The 18112-nt window shown below is 38.9% G+C and overlaps 2 protein-coding genes across 2 annotated transcripts; one reads left to right on the top strand and one right to left on the bottom strand.

Moving 5' to 3' along the window:
* The first annotated feature begins 1557 nt into the window (after window positions 1–1557).
* On the top strand, window positions 1558–5160 carry LOC131348005 (uncharacterized). Its single transcript, XM_058382518.1, has 3 exons — window positions 1558–1716; window positions 2740–2871; window positions 4012–5160. Exons 1-3 carry the CDS (start codon window positions 1714–1716, stop codon window positions 4219–4221), a joined length of 345 nt encoding a protein of 114 aa, XP_058238501.1. The 5' UTR covers window positions 1558–1713; the 3' UTR covers window positions 4222–5160.
* A 2362-nt stretch (window positions 5161–7522) lies between these two features.
* Window positions 7523–17941, bottom strand: tmem150ab (transmembrane protein 150Ab). Its single transcript, XM_058383970.1, has 8 exons — window positions 17527–17941; window positions 16069–16311; window positions 14726–14773; window positions 13364–13450; window positions 13190–13257; window positions 11856–11983; window positions 11595–11772; window positions 7523–9674 (listed from the first exon to the last, which is right to left on the bottom strand). Exons 2-8 carry the CDS (start codon window positions 16131–16133, stop codon window positions 9364–9366), a joined length of 885 nt encoding a protein of 294 aa, XP_058239953.1. The 5' UTR covers window positions 16134–16311; window positions 17527–17941; the 3' UTR covers window positions 7523–9363.
* Between the last annotated feature and the right edge of the window lie 171 nt (window positions 17942–18112).

Raw genomic sequence — 18112 nt, 5'->3', positions numbered from 1 at the left:
TGAATTCCAATTCAGAAATTTATTTATTTATTTAATGAAAGGGAAACATTAAACTAGGCCTATATGAGTTGTGAAAAATTTTAACACTTTACATCAGGTGTCTGGAAACACTTGCCTGATTGCAAAAGGCTGAAAAGACAGTGGGTGGAGTGTTGCGTAGACTGGAGTTATTGATCTTGTTAATAATCCTTAATCATTTCAGCAGCTCTGCTACTTCATCATCTCTTGTAGAAGTCATACAGAAAGGCGAGAGCAGACCACTCTCTGCAGGCAATCCTGAGTTGTGCAGTTTCTGTATTACACTGAGATGCACTGGGCCAGTAAACTTTCTATAGCTCCAAACGTTCAGGATCACTGGGGCGACACCTCAACAGTCTCAGATGGTACAATAATTGTCTGGCTTTGTGCACCTGAGCACGGATGTGTTGAGTCCAGGTCATGTCCTGTGAGACGTGCAATCCAGTGTACCTGAAGTAGCTCATTTTTTTCTCCACAGGGGTCTTGTGCACAACCACTTCCTTAGTTTTGCTGACTTTCAGAGAGAGAGAGAGAGAGAGAGAGAGAGATTTCAATATTTTGTGAATACAGTCATAATATTTTGTGATCAATTTATAATAAGTTAAGAACAAAACCCTGATACAATGAGCGAAAAAATATCAAAAAGGTTTTGTAATATTTGTAATTTTTATTAGTAATATACATATATATATATACAAATAAAAATTACAAATATTACAAAACCTTTTTGACATTTTTTCGCTCATTGTATCAGGGTTTTGTTCTTCAATATATATATGTGTATATGACAAAAACATTGTAATATTTTGCAAAAACGGTCAAAATACACTATATTGGCAAAAGTTTTGGGACACCCCTCCAAATCATTGAATTCAGGTGTTGTTTTTCAGGGGTTAGGCCCCGAAATCCGTGGGCACAGTTTGGGGATGACCCCTTCCTGTTCCAACATGACTGAATTAGAGGTCAGGACTCTGTGCAGACCAGTCAAGTTCCTCCACACCAAACTCACTCATCCATGTCTTTATGGGCCTTGCTTTGTGCACTGGTTTACAGTCATGTTGGAACAGGAAGGGGTCATCCCCAAACTGTGCCCACAAAGATGGGAGCTTGAAATTTTCCAAAATGTCTTGGTATGAAGCTGAAGCATTAAGAGTTCCTTTCACTGGAGCTAAGGGGCCGAGCCCAACCCCTGAAAAACAACACCTGATTTGGAGGGGTGTCCCAAAACCTTTGGCATTAGAGTGTATATTAAAAAGTCATATCAATCAAAAAGTTGTAAGATACAAGAAATAAAATAGAAAAAGTAATATGTGGTGAAAACACCTTGTACTGTATTAAGTCAGAATGGTGCATCTAGTTTATTCATAATGTTATGATATTTATAACAGAAATATCTCTCTTGTTGTGTTTTATTTTCATGTTTTAAGCAGTAACCTCCCTCAAACTTCTTAGTAGTACAGAGAGATTAAGGAGGGTAAAAACAGTTCCCATGTAAAGGAGCAGGTCCTGTTTGTGGTGTAAACGCGGGGTATTTATCCTCCATCTCCCTCTGGCGGAGAAACAGCAACAAGGAAGCGCAAATCGGAGCAGTTTAAGGCACGGACTTTGTGTCTTTTCTTTCCTTTCACCTTCTTCTTCTTATTATTATTAATCACTGATCTATTCAATCGAGCCGACCAGCAATAAAGCTACACGATGGTAAGTGTCTTTCCGGCAGCTGTACAGATGTTACTATACATTATCGAGGTATATTTAGTGCATTTCGCTTTTGTCTTTGTTTTCATATGGGCACGTTGACCTAGAGGACGTGACCAGGTAGACAACAGGACATGACTCCAGCACTTATACCTGGCTTGTTGGAAACGTACTTTACTCCTAGTTTACTCCTAAAATGAACATGGAATAATCATTAAAAGTGCTAATGGTCATTTAACGCGTAATAATAAACGTAAAGTAGGTGCACGAGACCTCTCCCGCATCCTTTTAGTGCCCTCTGGGACGCAAATGGTCTGTGTTGTGACGTCATTAAAACCCTCTCAAAAGGGGGGTACAAAGTGGTTTGTTTTTAATCTGAAAATGTGGCTTGCTTTATTATTGTTGACACTTTATCACGGACCACGATTGTAAACTTGTTCAACTTTCGTTTCAGATACATTTGTCTATTTATGAATTGACGATTAAATGTTTTATTTATTTAACATCTATATTTATATGCATTGCTTCTTGTTTAATTTTTTGTGAAGCATGTTGAGATTTAGACCCTAAATGGAAAGTAAATTATTATTATTATTATTATTATTATTATTATTATTATTATTATTATTATTATTATTATTATTTATTTTATTTATTTTTTTAAATTATTTATTTTATTTTATTTTATTTTATTTTATTTAGTGTACTTATCCAAATACATTTTTCCTAAAAAGTACTCTAGATACATAATTGTACTGTAATCAGTGCTTTTTTTTTTTTACCTTAGCTTAAAGCTTTGTTACAAAAGGTGCACCCTTCAGAGTGCCACCCCGGCGACATGGAATGGTACAGTTTCGTACCGTTTTTTTTCTGAGACCGATCTGAGTTAACACATTATATTATGCTGATATAAAACTCACTTTCAGTTTCCAGTTGCAAAGTGAAATCATTTTGAAGCGCAATGACACTATCTGTAACTTTAAACAATAAACTCTTGTTTGCTCGTATGTGCCACGCTATGAGTAGAGCAAATTAGAAGACACTCAGAGGGAGGTGGAGGAGGTGAAGGACATCATGCTGGACAACCTGAATAAAGCCGAGGAGAGAAAAGAAAAGCTGGAGGATTTGAACCAGCGGGCTACTGTGTTACTGGATAAAGTGAGCATGCTGTCTTTTAGATTTTCAATGACTGAATAAAAGATTAAGAAAATGTGTTAAAATATTCTGTCATTTATTTTTTTTAATGGTTATTATTTACAGAAATACAGATTGTATAAATAGAGAATAAAAAATAATAAGTAAAAAATCAAACACTAGCTCGGAAGTGTTTTAATCATCTTATAAAGTATAGCAGCTTTTCAAGTGTATAAGATGAAACTTACACTGGAGATTCCTTCCATAAATGTTATGTTTAGATTGTGAGGACTGTGTCCATACAAGTCTCTTTGAGTAATCTGTTACTACAGGAACTATAACATGTGTGAACAAATCTGTGATTTGAATTTCAGTCAGAAATGTTGTTATACTATATTAATCAACATCTTCTGACCAATCAGATTACTCAAAAGTGCTTGCTATAGTGTAACAACATACACTGACCAGCCATAATATTATGACCACTGAGAGGTGAAGTGAATGAGACTGATGATCTCCTCATCATGGCACCTGTTAGTGGGTGGGATATATTAGGCAGCAAGTCAACATTTTGTCCTCAAAGTTGATGTGTTAGAAGCAGGAAAAATGGACAAGCGTAAGGATTTGAGCGAGTTTGATGAAGGGCCAAATTGTGATGGCTAGACCACTGGATGCAGCTCTTGTGGGGTGTTCCCAGTCTGCAGTGGTCAGTATCTATCAAAAGTGGTCCAAGGAAGGAACAGTGGTGAACTGGCAACAGGGTCATGGGTGGCCAAGGTTCACTGATGCACGTGGGGAACGAAGGCTGGCCCGTGTGATCCGATCCAACAGACGAGCTACTGTTGCTCAAATTGCTGTAGAAGTTAATGCTGGTTCTGATAGAAAGGGGTCAGAATACACAGTGCAGGACAGGTGAGGGCTGTTTTGGCAGCAAAAGGGGGACCAACACGATATAAGGCAGGTGGTCATAATGTTATGCCTGATTGGTGTATCTAAGTATAATAACATACATATAATGAAGAAAAATAAACTATAGGGTTCCGGTACATTTGGTGCTTGGTTCCCTAATACAGAAAATTCAACACACTTGTTTTTCATGATCATCAGAAATACATACATGGCCACACAAACAGGAATTGTGTCATGTGTATCATTTGATTTTAGTCGCAGTCCTTCCAGAAGCAGTCAAAGAAGGTGAAACAGAAGAAGAGGAGGGAGTATCTGAAGAGTAAAGCAGGACTAATAGCCTTGATGGTGGTGCTGGCGCTGGTCATCATCGTCATCATCGCCATCATGTTCAGCAGCAAACGCTCCCCTGACACAAGCGTGCAGAGAGCCGCCATTACCCCTAAACCAAACATAACAACACTGTAGTAAATCCCTGCCGAGGACGGAAAACAACAACTGTTGGCCTTTAAATGAAAGTAAAAGACAGTCTGTATGTAACGTGAATAGTTGGACATTATTTAAAATTCAATCCTAAACATTAGGCCATATGCCGGAAGGATATTTTGATTGCCCGGGATACATTTCCACACACGACTCATTTGTTGTTGCCACAATAAACAGAACAATCCTTTTCCACTACAAAGATCTTTCCACACAAAGGGAACATTTATGCCTGTGGATAATTTTTGAGTTCTTGGTCAAAGTCAGAGAACCAGAATGACCAGACAAAATGTTATATAGGAATTTGGTTTTTAACATTTTTGAGTGTATAATCACAGGACACATACCTGCAGCTAGTACAAGCATAGGATATGTGGTTATTTAAGGCATTTTTAGATTGTAAATAGTGCTAAGTGTCCTATTAGCATAACCTTCTCTTTGGACTTAAGTGCTTTCTGTGTCCTAAAAAGTTCTTTAAGTATTCAAAGCTCATTCAGGGCAGCACAGTGCTGGTGGTAGCATGGTGGTGGTAGCTTTGGCACCTTACAGCTCCAGGGTTTGAAGATGAGTCTCAAGTGTCCAAATGGGTTTTCCGGTTTCCTCGTACCGTCCAAAAAACATGAGTGAATTGGTGGCTCTAGGTACGACTAAGTGTGTGTGCACTGATGGTGTTTCATCTAGTGTGTTTTCTCACCTCATGCCTTCTGTTCCTGGGTGAGGCTCAGGTTCCACCATGACTCCACCATAACTGGAGAAATAGCTTACCAAAGATGAATAAATCATTTTATTAATAACAGCTAATTAATAACATTATTAATTATAACATAACATTACAATAACATTATTAATAACATGATTTTTTTTTTAAGCTGCTTTGTGACATTGTTAAAAACACTACACAAATAAAATGTAATGAATTTGTGACTTTTTGTTTTGGTTAATTCAAAAAAAGGAAACATTTTTTTAAAAAAAGTGGTAAGTGAAATGAGAAAAATATTATATAACGATACTGGAAGATTTTTGCGATACACATTATGTATCATGGCCGGCAGCTAAACTGTAGTGTTTTACATTTTAAAAAATGATGAAAAACTTTTAAATTACATTAAAAAAAGGTTAATTGTAAACAATTCTAGTTATATAAATAAATAAATAAATAAATGTAATGAATTTTTAAAAAATTACATAAACTGATGAGGCATAACATTATGAGCAACCAACACAATATTAGACAGGTGGTCATAATGTTATGCCTGATCGGTGTATTATATATAAGTATAAAAACATATAATAATGAGGAAAGGCGAAGGTCCAAATTGTGATGGCTAGACCACTGGATCAGAGCATCTCCAAAACTGCAGCTCTTGTGGGGTGTTCCCGGTCTGCCGTGGTCACTCTATCATAAGTATACTTTAAATAATGTAAGTCCTGTAAGTAGGTATCCTTTGGCACCTATGAAGGCCCCACCTTATAACTTACAGGATCTGCTGCTAACATCTTGGTGCCAGATGCCACTGTTTTGGCAGCAAAAAAGGGGGACCAACACAGTATTAGGCTTATGGTCATAATGTTATGCCTGATCGGTGTATATATTAATATAATAATTATTCAAAAATTGCACAAGTAACGGAAAGGTTTTTTGTAAATCTGATGTTTATTCAGTAAAGACTCTGAGTTTCTCAGTGTGGTGATCCATTTCCATCCCTCATGCTTCCATACAGTGAAAAGTAACATCATATAACAGGACAAAGTTATTATTCTATCAGCTTTTTACCCAGACTAGAAGTAACAAAAAATTTTTTTCATGATCTAAAACAAAATCTGACACCTTTCAAGATTAGCAAGATTCAGGATTAGTACATCTTTTCCCTTTGCATCATCATTTCACCAGAGTGTTCAAGTTACACAAGAGTAGATTTCGTTTCTGCCGTTTGTGGTTTGGCCTGTTATAGAAAAGGTTATTATTAGCTAGTATGATCAACTTTCAGCAGTTTAACACAGATTCTGACAGAGGTATGTTGGCACTAGGGGTGGGCGATATGGCAAATTGATCATATATACTGTACATATGGGCAATACCACAGTGCTGCTGAATTCTCAAATCTGATTGGTCAGAAGGTGTATGTGTCCAATCACAGATTTGCTGTATATTAATCCAGGGATTTGTATAGCAGAGAATCGTACATAATTTAAGCCCAATAATAAAAACACATTTATTTTAAATGTTTGAACAGGAATCTCCAGTACATAGGAGAGTTTTCAAGAACGGAAATAAACAGATGTTGAAGGAGGATTGACAGTGTATAGTCGTTAAACATGTTATCTTGTCTCACAGTCGCTCCACAACAATGGTTAAAAAGTTGTTGTTTTGGCTTCTCCCTGATTGCAGCAGATCGTATGGTCCACATGTTTCGGTTTAGCACAGGATTTATGCCGGATGCCTTTCCTGACACAACCCTCCCATTTAATCTGGGCTTGAGAATTAACTCTTCAGTGGCTGGGTTAGCTTCCTGCCCCGGGAATCGAACCTGGGTCCCGGCAACAAGCGCATGGGATCCTGCCTCTCTGGACCACCGGGAGGCAAATGGTTAACAAGTAAAATGTGACTGCTAATAAATTTCAAAACTGCAAACTGCCGTAGTATAAGCGGGAATAAAACACTTTGTGATGCACTGTTATAGGAAAATAATAACTTGTTTATTTTCCTCTAACAACACACATAAAGATTTGATTTATTCCATATATATTATACTTAATGGATATCTTTATGATACACCATAGTGTAGCTAACAAATGTGCCCAATAATTTCAGAGATATTTTTTCCAACATTAAGAGCAAATTAGTTTCAGAGAGTACACTTTGTATTGCAAGTATCGTATCGTATCGTCATATCGCCCAGCCCCAGTTTGGCACAGTTCAATATTGCATTATTGCAGTGTCAGAAATGGCGAATAAATGAATAATAAATACAACATACTACAATACATTGGCATCGTCCATGTCGTTATAATCATCATCATCATCATCACTCCCATTTCTGGCTAAATACTAAAATACTGTATAGACTCAGGACATGTTTGAGCTTCACATTAGCAGGTTCTGTTATTTCTGAAACTAGAAAATATTCTGGAGCCTGTAGTGTCTCACATGGAATCAATGCTATGTTCTTTGTAAAATAAGAAATCATGATCAAGATATGAAACCGAAACAACAAAAGCGTTCACAAGCGCTAAAGAGTTTTCCTACCGAGCGTACAGTAACAAACACGACGAGAAACCGTGAGTGGACCGTCACGAATGACCGCCTCTACCTCGTCTTAGCACCAGGTAGTAAAATATATTTATTGCTAACAAATTAAAAGAAATATAGTGTATCTTATGTGTAGAACATAAAAAATAGTCGTTTAGAAATGCTTTTTAAATTCCGCTTTGAGGTGAAAAAAGCGATCGGATTAGCAGCATGTAAACGGTACGCGTCAATGTTTGGCTCTGACAGAAAGCGTGGCACCGTGATGACTTTCTTTCTTTCGTTTTTCATTTAATTTCTCTCTTCCGTAGATCTTTTCTGTTTTCGTTCGCCGTAGGTGGAGTTTACGGTGTACGTAGCGTCTGTTTTTTTGCTTCTTGAACAAAGAATCTACTATATACAGCTTGCTGGAAAGTGGCACAGGAATGCATGCCGTACAATCGAGGAACTGGAAAATTTTAGAAAATATTCCCATTTGAAACATGGCTGAACGAGCATGTTGTACAGAACTTGCGTTTCGGCACAACGCTCCTGAGCGCAACGAAATGCACGTAGTAAAATAAAGCGGGAACTTTTGATAAATAAACAATAAGTATTTCTGTTTTTCATTGCCGCCCTTCCTCGTGATGATGAAAAGGTTGCTTGATGGCTTTTCTATCTGAGTCACCTTAAGTTTAACACGAACGTACTGACCACCGCATCGTCCACAGTGGTCGCTGAATCTGAATCGTGTTGTCTGTTGTTGAAAAACTTATCGCTGTGCCAAACGACTCGGTTGATTCGACAGATGAACTTTCCGAACGAGAATCTGTTGGGATCTGTTTGTCTTGTGGAAGAAAAAACAGCACATCTGTTCTTCAAAATCAGCTCTGGACTAAAGCCGGCTTCACATGGTGCGATTTCAGCCGTCTTGTTGTCTCATGAAACTACAAAATCCAAATAAAACCGAATTCTGTAACCATCTGTGTGAAAAAATTCTCCATAATAATCGCCACCAGGGGTAGGCAATTATCTTTCCAAAAGGGCCATATATATATGTATATATATATATATATACATATATATATATATATATATATATATATATATATATGATCTGCTTTAGATCTGATCCCAGATCTGCTTTAGATGATAAGGAGACGTCTTTTGTTTCCGCTTCATCACCACCACTAACATACCCGTAGCTGTCCCAGGAGTATGGTGTAACCTCGCACCATCTTCCTGTTGGTTGATATTCGATCAGCATGGTAGCTCGACTCACATCAAGATTTTAATTTGATAACATGACATAAATGGTACTAAATCTGCTGTCGAGCACGTTCTCAACTCACAACAAAAAAAACCTGGGTGGAAAACCGTACAGTGTAAATCCGCCTCGGAAGAGTTGACTCGGTAATGAATTTGCTGGTTTTTGACCATATATTACACAGTCACAGAAGGAAAATGATTTATAATCATAGATGGTGGGAGTTTTTCCGTGCCACAATACCCAGCACATACTCTAATGACAAAGTTTTTTGTTTATCACTGTAAAATCTGAGGGTTCTTTAAATTTCTAACACTCTATAAATCTTAAGGTTTTGGTCCAGGCGTTATGAATGTGAATGAATGTAAATTTGTTTAACTATTCTATACAGCTAATGTTAACTAGAAAGGACCGTAACTTTTCTCTGTCATTATTTAGGCGTTATTGCCAGCGTTAATATATATATATATATATATTAAGGGTCAGAAAGCTGCTTTCAAGGAAGTATATTACTCATACATAGCTTTAGAACTTTTAGAACTCTACACTTGATCTATTGCTCTCTTCCAGCACCTCACGGATCGGTAGGATTGAGATCCGTGATTTACCTGAGCCCTAACCTCCGCTCCGTTCACTATAACATGGCCACGCTCTCCGGGGTGCAGTTGAGGTGTGTGGAGGTGCTGCTTCCTCCGGGTGACTTTATGCTGCGGGCACCGCAGCCCATGGGCACGCTCTTCCCTATGCCACCCATGATGACTCCTGAGCCAGAGGTGTCGTGTGGCCTGCCGTTGACGAGGGCGGCCATCATGGTGTCGCTGCTGACGCTGCCAAACTCATAGGTGAAGGTTCCGTAATAGACCAGGACGAGGACGGTGAAGATCCACTCGCAGATGGCGGCAGCGTGCTGCAACACGAAGCTCTCATGTATGAAGAAGATGCCACCTGGTTTAGGACGGGGAGTTAAATAGGAATAACCGGAAATCCTGAAAAGTCTTTACTTGTAGCTTGAAGAGCTTTCCTGATCCTTAGGCACATTTTATAATTTTAGATTTATTTTTATCTTTGAGGCACAATAAATAATGGACTAGTTTAGCTACAAATAAATAAATAAATAAATAAATAAATAAATGAATGAATCAATTAATTTCAAAAAACCTTCAGAAAATTATTTTTTTTTATTTTTCTACAGTCATGTGCAAAAGTTTGTACACCCCCAAACAATGCAGATTAGGTTTTATCGTTTTAATCAACAAGGACAAATTGTCTCTGTTAAAATTTTAACCATAATTTTTTTTTAGCAGTTTAGTTTGGATTTCTTTTCATTGTATTTCATTCATTTTCTTCCTTTCTTTGGTTATGTCCTTGTACACATGTTTCTTCTCTTCCGATGGTTTTTAACTTTGCATGACATCAAAATATATACACTATATTGCCAAAAATATTCGCTCACCCATCCAAATAATCAGAATCAGGTGTTCCAATCACTTCCATGGCCACAGGTGTATAAAATCAAGCACCTAGGCATGCAGACTGTTTTTACAAACATTTGTGAAAGAATGGGTCGCTCTCAGGAGCTCAGTGAATTCCAGCGTGGAACTGTGATAGGATGCCACCTGTGCAACAAATCCAGTCGTGAAATTTCCTCGCTCCTAAATATTCCACAGTCAACTGTCAGCTGTATTATAAGAACGTGGAAGTGTTTGGGAACGACAGCAACTCAGCCACGAAGTGGTAGGCCACGTAAACTGACGGAGCGGGGTCAGCGGATGCTGAGGCACATCGTGCGAAGAGGTCGCCAACTTTCTGCAGAGTCAGTCGCTACAGACCTCCAAACTTCATGTGGCCTTCAGATTAGCTCAAGAACAGTGCGCAGAGAGCTTCAAGGAATGGGTTTCCATGGCCAAGCAGCTGCATCCAAGCCATACATCACCAAGTGCAATGCAAAGCGTCGCATGCAGTGGTGTAAAGCACGCCGCCACTGGACTCTAGAGCAGTGGAGACGCGTTCTCTGGAGTGACGAATCGCGCTTCTCCATCCGGCAATTTGATGGACGAGTCTGGGTTTGGCGTTTGCCAGGAGAACGGTACTTGTCTGACTGCATTGTGCCAAGTGAAAGGTTGGTGGAGGGGGGATTATGGTGTGGGGTTGTTTTTCAGGAGCTGGGTTTGGCCCCTTAGTTCCAGTGAAAGGAACTCTGAATGCTTCAGCATACCAAGACATTTTGGACAATTCCATGCTCCCAACTTTGTGGGAACAGTTTGGAGCTGGCCCCTTCCTCTTCCAACATGACTGTGCACCAGTGCACAAAGCAAGGTCCATAAAGACATGGATGACAGAGTCTGGTGTGGAGGAACTTGACTGGCCTGCACAGAGTCCTGACCTCAACCCGATAGAACACCTTTGGGATGAATTAGAGCGGAGACTGAGAGCCAGGCCTTCTCGTCCAACATCAGTGTGTGACCTCACAAATGCGCTTCTGGAAGAATGGTCAAAAATTCCCATAAACACACTCCTAAACCTTGTGGACAGCCTTCCCAGAAGAGTTGAAGCTGTTATAGCTGCAAAGGGTGGACCGACGTCATATTGAACCCTATGGATTAGGAATGGGATGTCACTTAAGTTCATATGTGAGTCAAGGCAGGTGAGCGAATACTTTTGGCAATATAGTGTATCTTTTTTTTTTTTTAGCTCTTGTTTCGTTTTGAGTAATCTGGATTCATTTACAGAAACACAAGGGTTCTTATAGAGTTCAAGCATTTCTTTTTAAACAAACTGGGTTTTCCTGCTTCTTGGGTAAATGCCCCTGTAAACAATTTAGCAATCAATTCTTAGGTATCCATCTTGATAAACGAGAAAGGATACTGAGAATGAGAGAAATCAGTGCTCCGGCTGACAGAGCCACGCGCACGTGGGCCATCCAGAAGTCCAGTGCTGTCTCTGCCATGCGGTAGGTGAGGACACACTGCAGACACACAAACAGCAGACCTGCAGGAAATGCAACACCCGCTCCTACATAGTGCAGAGTCTTCGCATGATCCACCTGAGAGAGGAAACAATCAGGAATTCGGTGATAAGGTCAGCTCAGGGGATGGATAATGTTATTTCATGTCTTTCTCAGCTCACCTGGAAGTTGCCCACCATGACGAGGCCCAGAGCATTAATGCACCCTGACACCAGGGCACTCGTGTTGACCCAGCAGTGATGGCTGTGTTCGATCACATGAGCGTAACGCAACATGCAAATCATCACCACTGCACAGAGAGAGAAAGAGAGAGAAAGAGAGAGAGAGAGAGAGAGAGAGAGAGATAGAGAGAGAGATGTATTAACAATGTAACATAGCTGAAAACAAATATAATAACAAATAAAGCTACCTAAGGTAAATATTAAATGTCTGGCCTAATGAGTGAATCTGAATCATAATGAAACCGACACTTTTGATTCACTTGCTATTTGGTTTGATTCACTTCTAGCAGTCGAGTCGAGTCAAATCATTTTCTCACTACAAGTGAACCTTAAAGCTCAGGTGATTTTTACCTTATTTACCCTTTCCTTATAAATTTAAAAAAATAAGGCTTTTTTTCCCCCAAACAAGCCAAAAGTATCAAAAGTATAGGTCTGATGCAATTTGGCAAAGAGACTAATAAGATAAGATAAGATAAGATAAGATAAGATAAGATAAGATAAGATAAGATAAGATAAGATAAGATAAAAGAACTTTTTTAAATTCTTTTGCCAGAGACTGCTCCAGATAACAAGAAAAATATATATAAACAAAAAGTATATGAAATAATCTATATATACAAACGTATTCAAAAGTACAAAACGTGTTCAAAAATATAAATATAAATGAAAAATAAATGAAATTAAATATTCTATATGTACAAAACGTATTCAAAGTACAAATAAGGTGCTATAGGTGTGAAATATCTCCCTGAGAGAGAGACGTAGCTCCAGCTTTATTCACACTGATAAAAACTATTCAACACCGAATCGACTCGACTGCTGGAAGTGAATCAGCCCTAACATACAACATTTTCGTGCCACTAAAGTGATTCAGAAGGCACAAAGTGAGCTAAACAAAAGCTGGCAAAGCTGCAGAAATGCCACAGTGAAGTTATTTATCCAAGTATTTAATCATTTACTTGATTTTTGTTATATATAGCCACAAAGTTATTTTTCCCCATTACATTTCGAGGATGTTTTAAGCCCTATATGTTCCTCAGCCAGAGGTTTTTTTTGGTTTTTAGCTTTATTTAATTACGTCCAATGTGAAGCCAAATCAAACCGAGCACCAGAATAACCAAAAGTGTGAATTTCACTTTGATTCAGACGTTTCATTTAGTGTAAAAGACTTTCACTAAAATCTCATGTGACGCACACATTCAACTGGAAAAACCATTATCAGCGTGTCCAGCTTGTCAAATTCACGCAGGAATAAACCTGAACTGATTATTTACCCATAAAGGCCCCGACGTTGCCTATCAGACTGAACAGACAGCTTTCAGGCGGGTAACAGCCGCATTTACTGAAATAGAACAGATCAGAAAGAACGCTATAGGAAACTGAAGATTTGATCAAGTGTCATGCAGAAAATCTGAGAACAATAATCCGACCGTAGGAAGAGAAAAAACCTGATGAGAGGGATGTCCTGTAGAGTACAGCAGGTCTTGGGGAAGCCCCTCTTGGCAGTTTCCTCATTACAAGTCACATTATAAGACCTGTGAATCATGTAACAGTGTGTTAGATAGGGAGATAGGACAGACAGGAGCTGATACCGTGGAAAAAACCTCTCGGGTGTCACTGTGGCTGAAGTCTGTCAAGCATCCAAGAATGATGAAATTATTTTTAACATTAGTTTATCTGCCTAAAACATATTCTGGCACTTTTTTGGGGGGAGGAAAATGTTTTTATTTAGTTTTGGGTCTTTCTTCAGCCATCATATTGCATGTTGAGTCATCATGTTAAGCAGTGATGGTTAAAGCTCTGGGTTGCTGATCAGATGGTCAGAGGTTCAAGCCCCATCATATCCAAAAGTCTACAGCTGGGCTCTTGTCCCTTTCTACTCCAAGGAGCTGTATCATAACTGACCCACTGCTTTGGCCCCAGCTTATTAACAAGCTGTGATATGAGAAGAAAAGAATTTTGCTTGTGTTGTAATGTGACAAATTAAAGGCGTCTTCTTTGTTTTTTAACAAACACAGTGGACTAGACAGATGTGCCACAGCGAACCAGACAAAAGCTTCTTCTATTCAAGTTGTTTGTTTTGACACCCGCTGTTAAAATCTGTCCCTGATGCTCCTGATTCCTGTCTCCGTTTTTCACATCTGGTTGATTTCAAAATGTTCAGAACTATATACACTGATCAGGCATAACATTATGACCACCTGCCTAATATTGTCTTGGTCCCTCTTTAGCTGCCAAAACAGCCCTGCCCCGTCCTGCACTGTGTATTCTGACCCCTTTCTATCAGAACCAGCATTAACTCCAATTTGAGCAACAGTAGCTCATCTGTTGGATCAGATCACACGGGCCAGCCTTCTCTCTCCACGTGCATCAGTGAGCCTTGGCTCCAGTCGTCTAGCCATCACAATTTGGCCCTGTTCACTTGCTGCCTAGTATATCCCACCCAATAACAGGTGCCATGATGAGGAGATCATCAGTCCTATTCACTTCACCTCTCAGTGGTCATAATGTTAAGCCTGATAGGTGTATATATAGCAAACAGTGTCCGAAAGGTCTCCATACTAAAGAGAACTCATAAGGGTTTTGTTTTTCCAGATAATCTTTAAAAATGCTTTTTTGATAAAAGAAAAGTCACATTGAACTTCATTCTCATGGTCGTGCTGGACTTGAACAGGAAATAAATCCATCGCCACAGTAGATTTATACAGTACAGGCCTAGATTTCACCATGTGAAAGGTTTTTCCAGGCTGCCACACATGTGATAATGACGACCTGTGCAATTTGAAGACTTGTGGGAATTGCTGACTTACCAGTTTTCGACTGGACACACATGATGGTTCATCACTGCCATGGCATACCTGAGAAACACAATCATTCGCTTAGATTTTATCTTCTCAATCTTAATAAAAGCACATTATATCAAGATACAATAACTGAGATGTCTGTCTTCGCAATACTGATAATACAGGAGGAAAAAAATATGCAGATGAGCAAATAATTTATTAATTTACTCATACCTCACTGAGATTTTTTTTTTTTTTTTTTGGATAATCATGACAGAGGAAAATGATTACTGTTGGCGAAATGAATATCGCAGTGCTGACTGGTTCACCCAGTTTCAATACCGTTCCGTGCAAAAGTTTGTGCCCCTAAGGCTTCTCAGTGGAGTCAAATCTATTTGTCTGTTTTGCAAATTTATTTATGGGAGAATTTAGAAGATGCTCAGATGTTGTAACACAGTTATTAGGGAAGATTTCTGAATCAAACCGAACTGATGTGTAACCATCAGATAATTTTATGCAACCAGATTGATGCATTAATTTAAAAAGCAATGATTGAAATGAGTCACAGGAAAGATATCTGTGCTGTATAAGTTCTTTTAGATTTCTTAAAGCGACTTGTAAATATTTGTCTGATCGTTAAAACAGTGCAGTTTTGACTACATTTGACTCTAGGGCTTAATCTGAATAAAAGTCATCGCATTGATGAAAGGCTATTAAATCAAACGGTATTGTTGCCTGGTTCTGTGTCATCATCAAATATCGAATCATTCGTTTATGATTCAATATCATATCAGATTCTGTGGTCTCATTAAACTGCTTAAATAATCGGAATATCTAAAAGCTTGTGGTTTGTAAAAAAAACAAACAAAAAACTGCTGCAGTAACCATCAAGATTAGATCATGATGCTCAAACTGTCGTCTGTGGCTTGCTCATTAAACATCAGGATTTCTGTAAAGTTGCTCTGTGTGCATTGTTAGAAGCGTTATCAACACTTTGTTTAATATTCCCATGCATCCAAGTCAGTTTTCAATTTGTCCTAAAGGGTGTGCTAACTTTTCAGTCCTGAGATTTATTTGTGATTGATTTTGCGGCTGAATTTTTTAGAGCTTCTAAAACACATGCTTCTTCCAGGACTTTCTATGATAGCTGTGCTTATGTTCGATGATGCCCTCACATGACACATCTTGGCCCAAACCTGTGAAAAATCTGTGGCAGTTTTGAAAATCGCAAGCTCCTGCAAATATTGCTTGATATTGCAGTCAAATACTTTTACACTCAACTGAACATCATCAAGATCCCATTTCGATCCGACTCAGCAAACCCCCAGACTTGGCGTTTATATTTCCCCACAATTTTTACACACACTCACACTATCCATATCCCTGTGATGGAGAACGCCGACAGGCTGACTGGCAGAACGATCCAGGCAGTCATGAGGCAGTCTGTGAGCTACCCTTGTCCAAAGCATGAGGGGCTGTCGGATCAGGGCTACGTGACGGGAGGAGAGATGCGGTCAGGTGAAGCCATGCAGGGCCTGGAATATGAGAGGAGGGTTGTGGGGGGACCATAGGACAGGTCCTTCAACTACATCCGGCAACCTTCAGATGGCAAGCTGTTAAAGAAAAAGAGATGTTCAGTAAACGTCTTGGTGATGGTTATCCTGAGCTTATTACAGGAACACTAGGCATGTGGGGGACATGTTCTGGATTAGACGAATTCACATGGGATTATGCACAGAAAATCCACACAGAAGAGCTCTGCATCAAACCACTGACCCTTGAGTTATGAAGCAAAATGTCTCACTGCACCACCATAATAATAAAAATTTTGAAATATCATTTCTCGGCATGTTCACCAGACCTCATGGTTCTGTCTTGCCTAAGCACTGCGGTCAGTTTTATAGCCCTGGTTTGGATTTATTTCACCCAGTATGCCTGATTAAGACCTAATACCTAATTAACATCTGGCCACTGGCGGTCACTATGCACTGGATAGGATAGAAGGGTGATGAAACATCTACATCATCTCCAGATGTGCTCCAGTCTGTCTTTCCAAAATACTGCTGTCAGTTTTATAGTTCTGGTTTGGTCCAGTATGCCTGACACACTCATATCTGCAAGACGCCTGTCTAACTGCTGTGTTAAGAAAAGACCATCACCCAATTAACATCTGGCCAGTGGCGGTCACTATGCACTGGATAGGATAGAAGGGTGATGAAACATCTACATCATCTCCAGATGTGCTCCAGTCTGTCTTTCCAAAATACTGCTGTCAGTTTTATAGTTCTGGTTTGGTCCAGTATGCCTGACACACTCATATCTGCAAGACGCCTGTCTAACTGCTGTGTTAAGAAAAGACCATCACCCAATTAACATCTGGCCAGTGGCGGTCACTATGCACTGGATAGGATAGAGGGGTGATGAAACATCTGCATCCTCTCCAGATGTGCTCCAGTCTATATGAATAACTATACAAACAAAGTGACCTATATGGTAGGTTAATCTAATAAATTGGACCCTGAGAGCATTCTGGTCATCAGTATAACACACCTAACCTCAGCTTTATACATAACTAAAAGATGACCAGCTCTTTAAATTATTTTTTAAAAAAGGACAGTATGTGTATTAGGCTTAAGCATCAGCTAGCTATCTTGAATGCTAATCTTCTTTCCGTTACCATTTCACACAGTCTGCAAGCCATCAATACAAATAACGAAACCACATTTACAATCAACGTACTTTTTACATATCACTTATATCATTTGTGTTATTATTGATAAAACAACAACAACAACAACAACAAAAATCATTGAAACGTTTATGCTTACCGCAGCCTTTCCAACTAATCAATGAATGAACGTTGTTGCGGGGTTAAAGCTGCCAGGGTTGCCAGATCTGTTTCAAACAGGCTACCAAGACGTAAATAAAAGGTGTTCAAGTCACACCTTTACGTAAACGTAAAACGTTCAGTTTTACACCTCTTCGTTATAAGAAACATAAACCTTTAACACAGATGTATGGTTAAAGATGACGTTAAGGAATAAATAAAATCAGAAAATTAGGACCCTAATGTCGATTTAAATTCCGAGCACTTGGCAACATAGACAGCAGCACTGGACAGCAATTAGAGGGCGGAGCTACGTGTGCAGCATAATATCTGTAAACCATTTATAAAATATTTTTGTATTTCCGTGATAGTTGCGCAAATTATATGATATTATAACATGCGTAAAGTGTATTAAATAAATAAGATCGGGATAGGTCAGATTCGCATTATTTGCGATGATTAAAAGTAGCTTTATGTGACAGGGTTGCCAAGTGTGCGCACAAAAAATAATCGCAAAATGTTCTGTTTTCATATTATGACCAAAGCTGGAATAATTAAATACTTATACTAGTATAAAAATCCCATAT

The sequence above is a fragment of the Hemibagrus wyckioides genome, linkage group LG28 (genome assembly GCF_019097595.1).
Source record: "Hemibagrus wyckioides isolate EC202008001 linkage group LG28, SWU_Hwy_1.0, whole genome shotgun sequence".
Taxonomy (NCBI): Eukaryota; Metazoa; Chordata; class Actinopteri; order Siluriformes; family Bagridae; genus Hemibagrus; species Hemibagrus wyckioides.
Note: the sequence above shows the minus strand (reverse complement) of the source record. Positions and strands in the feature narration are given on the sequence as shown.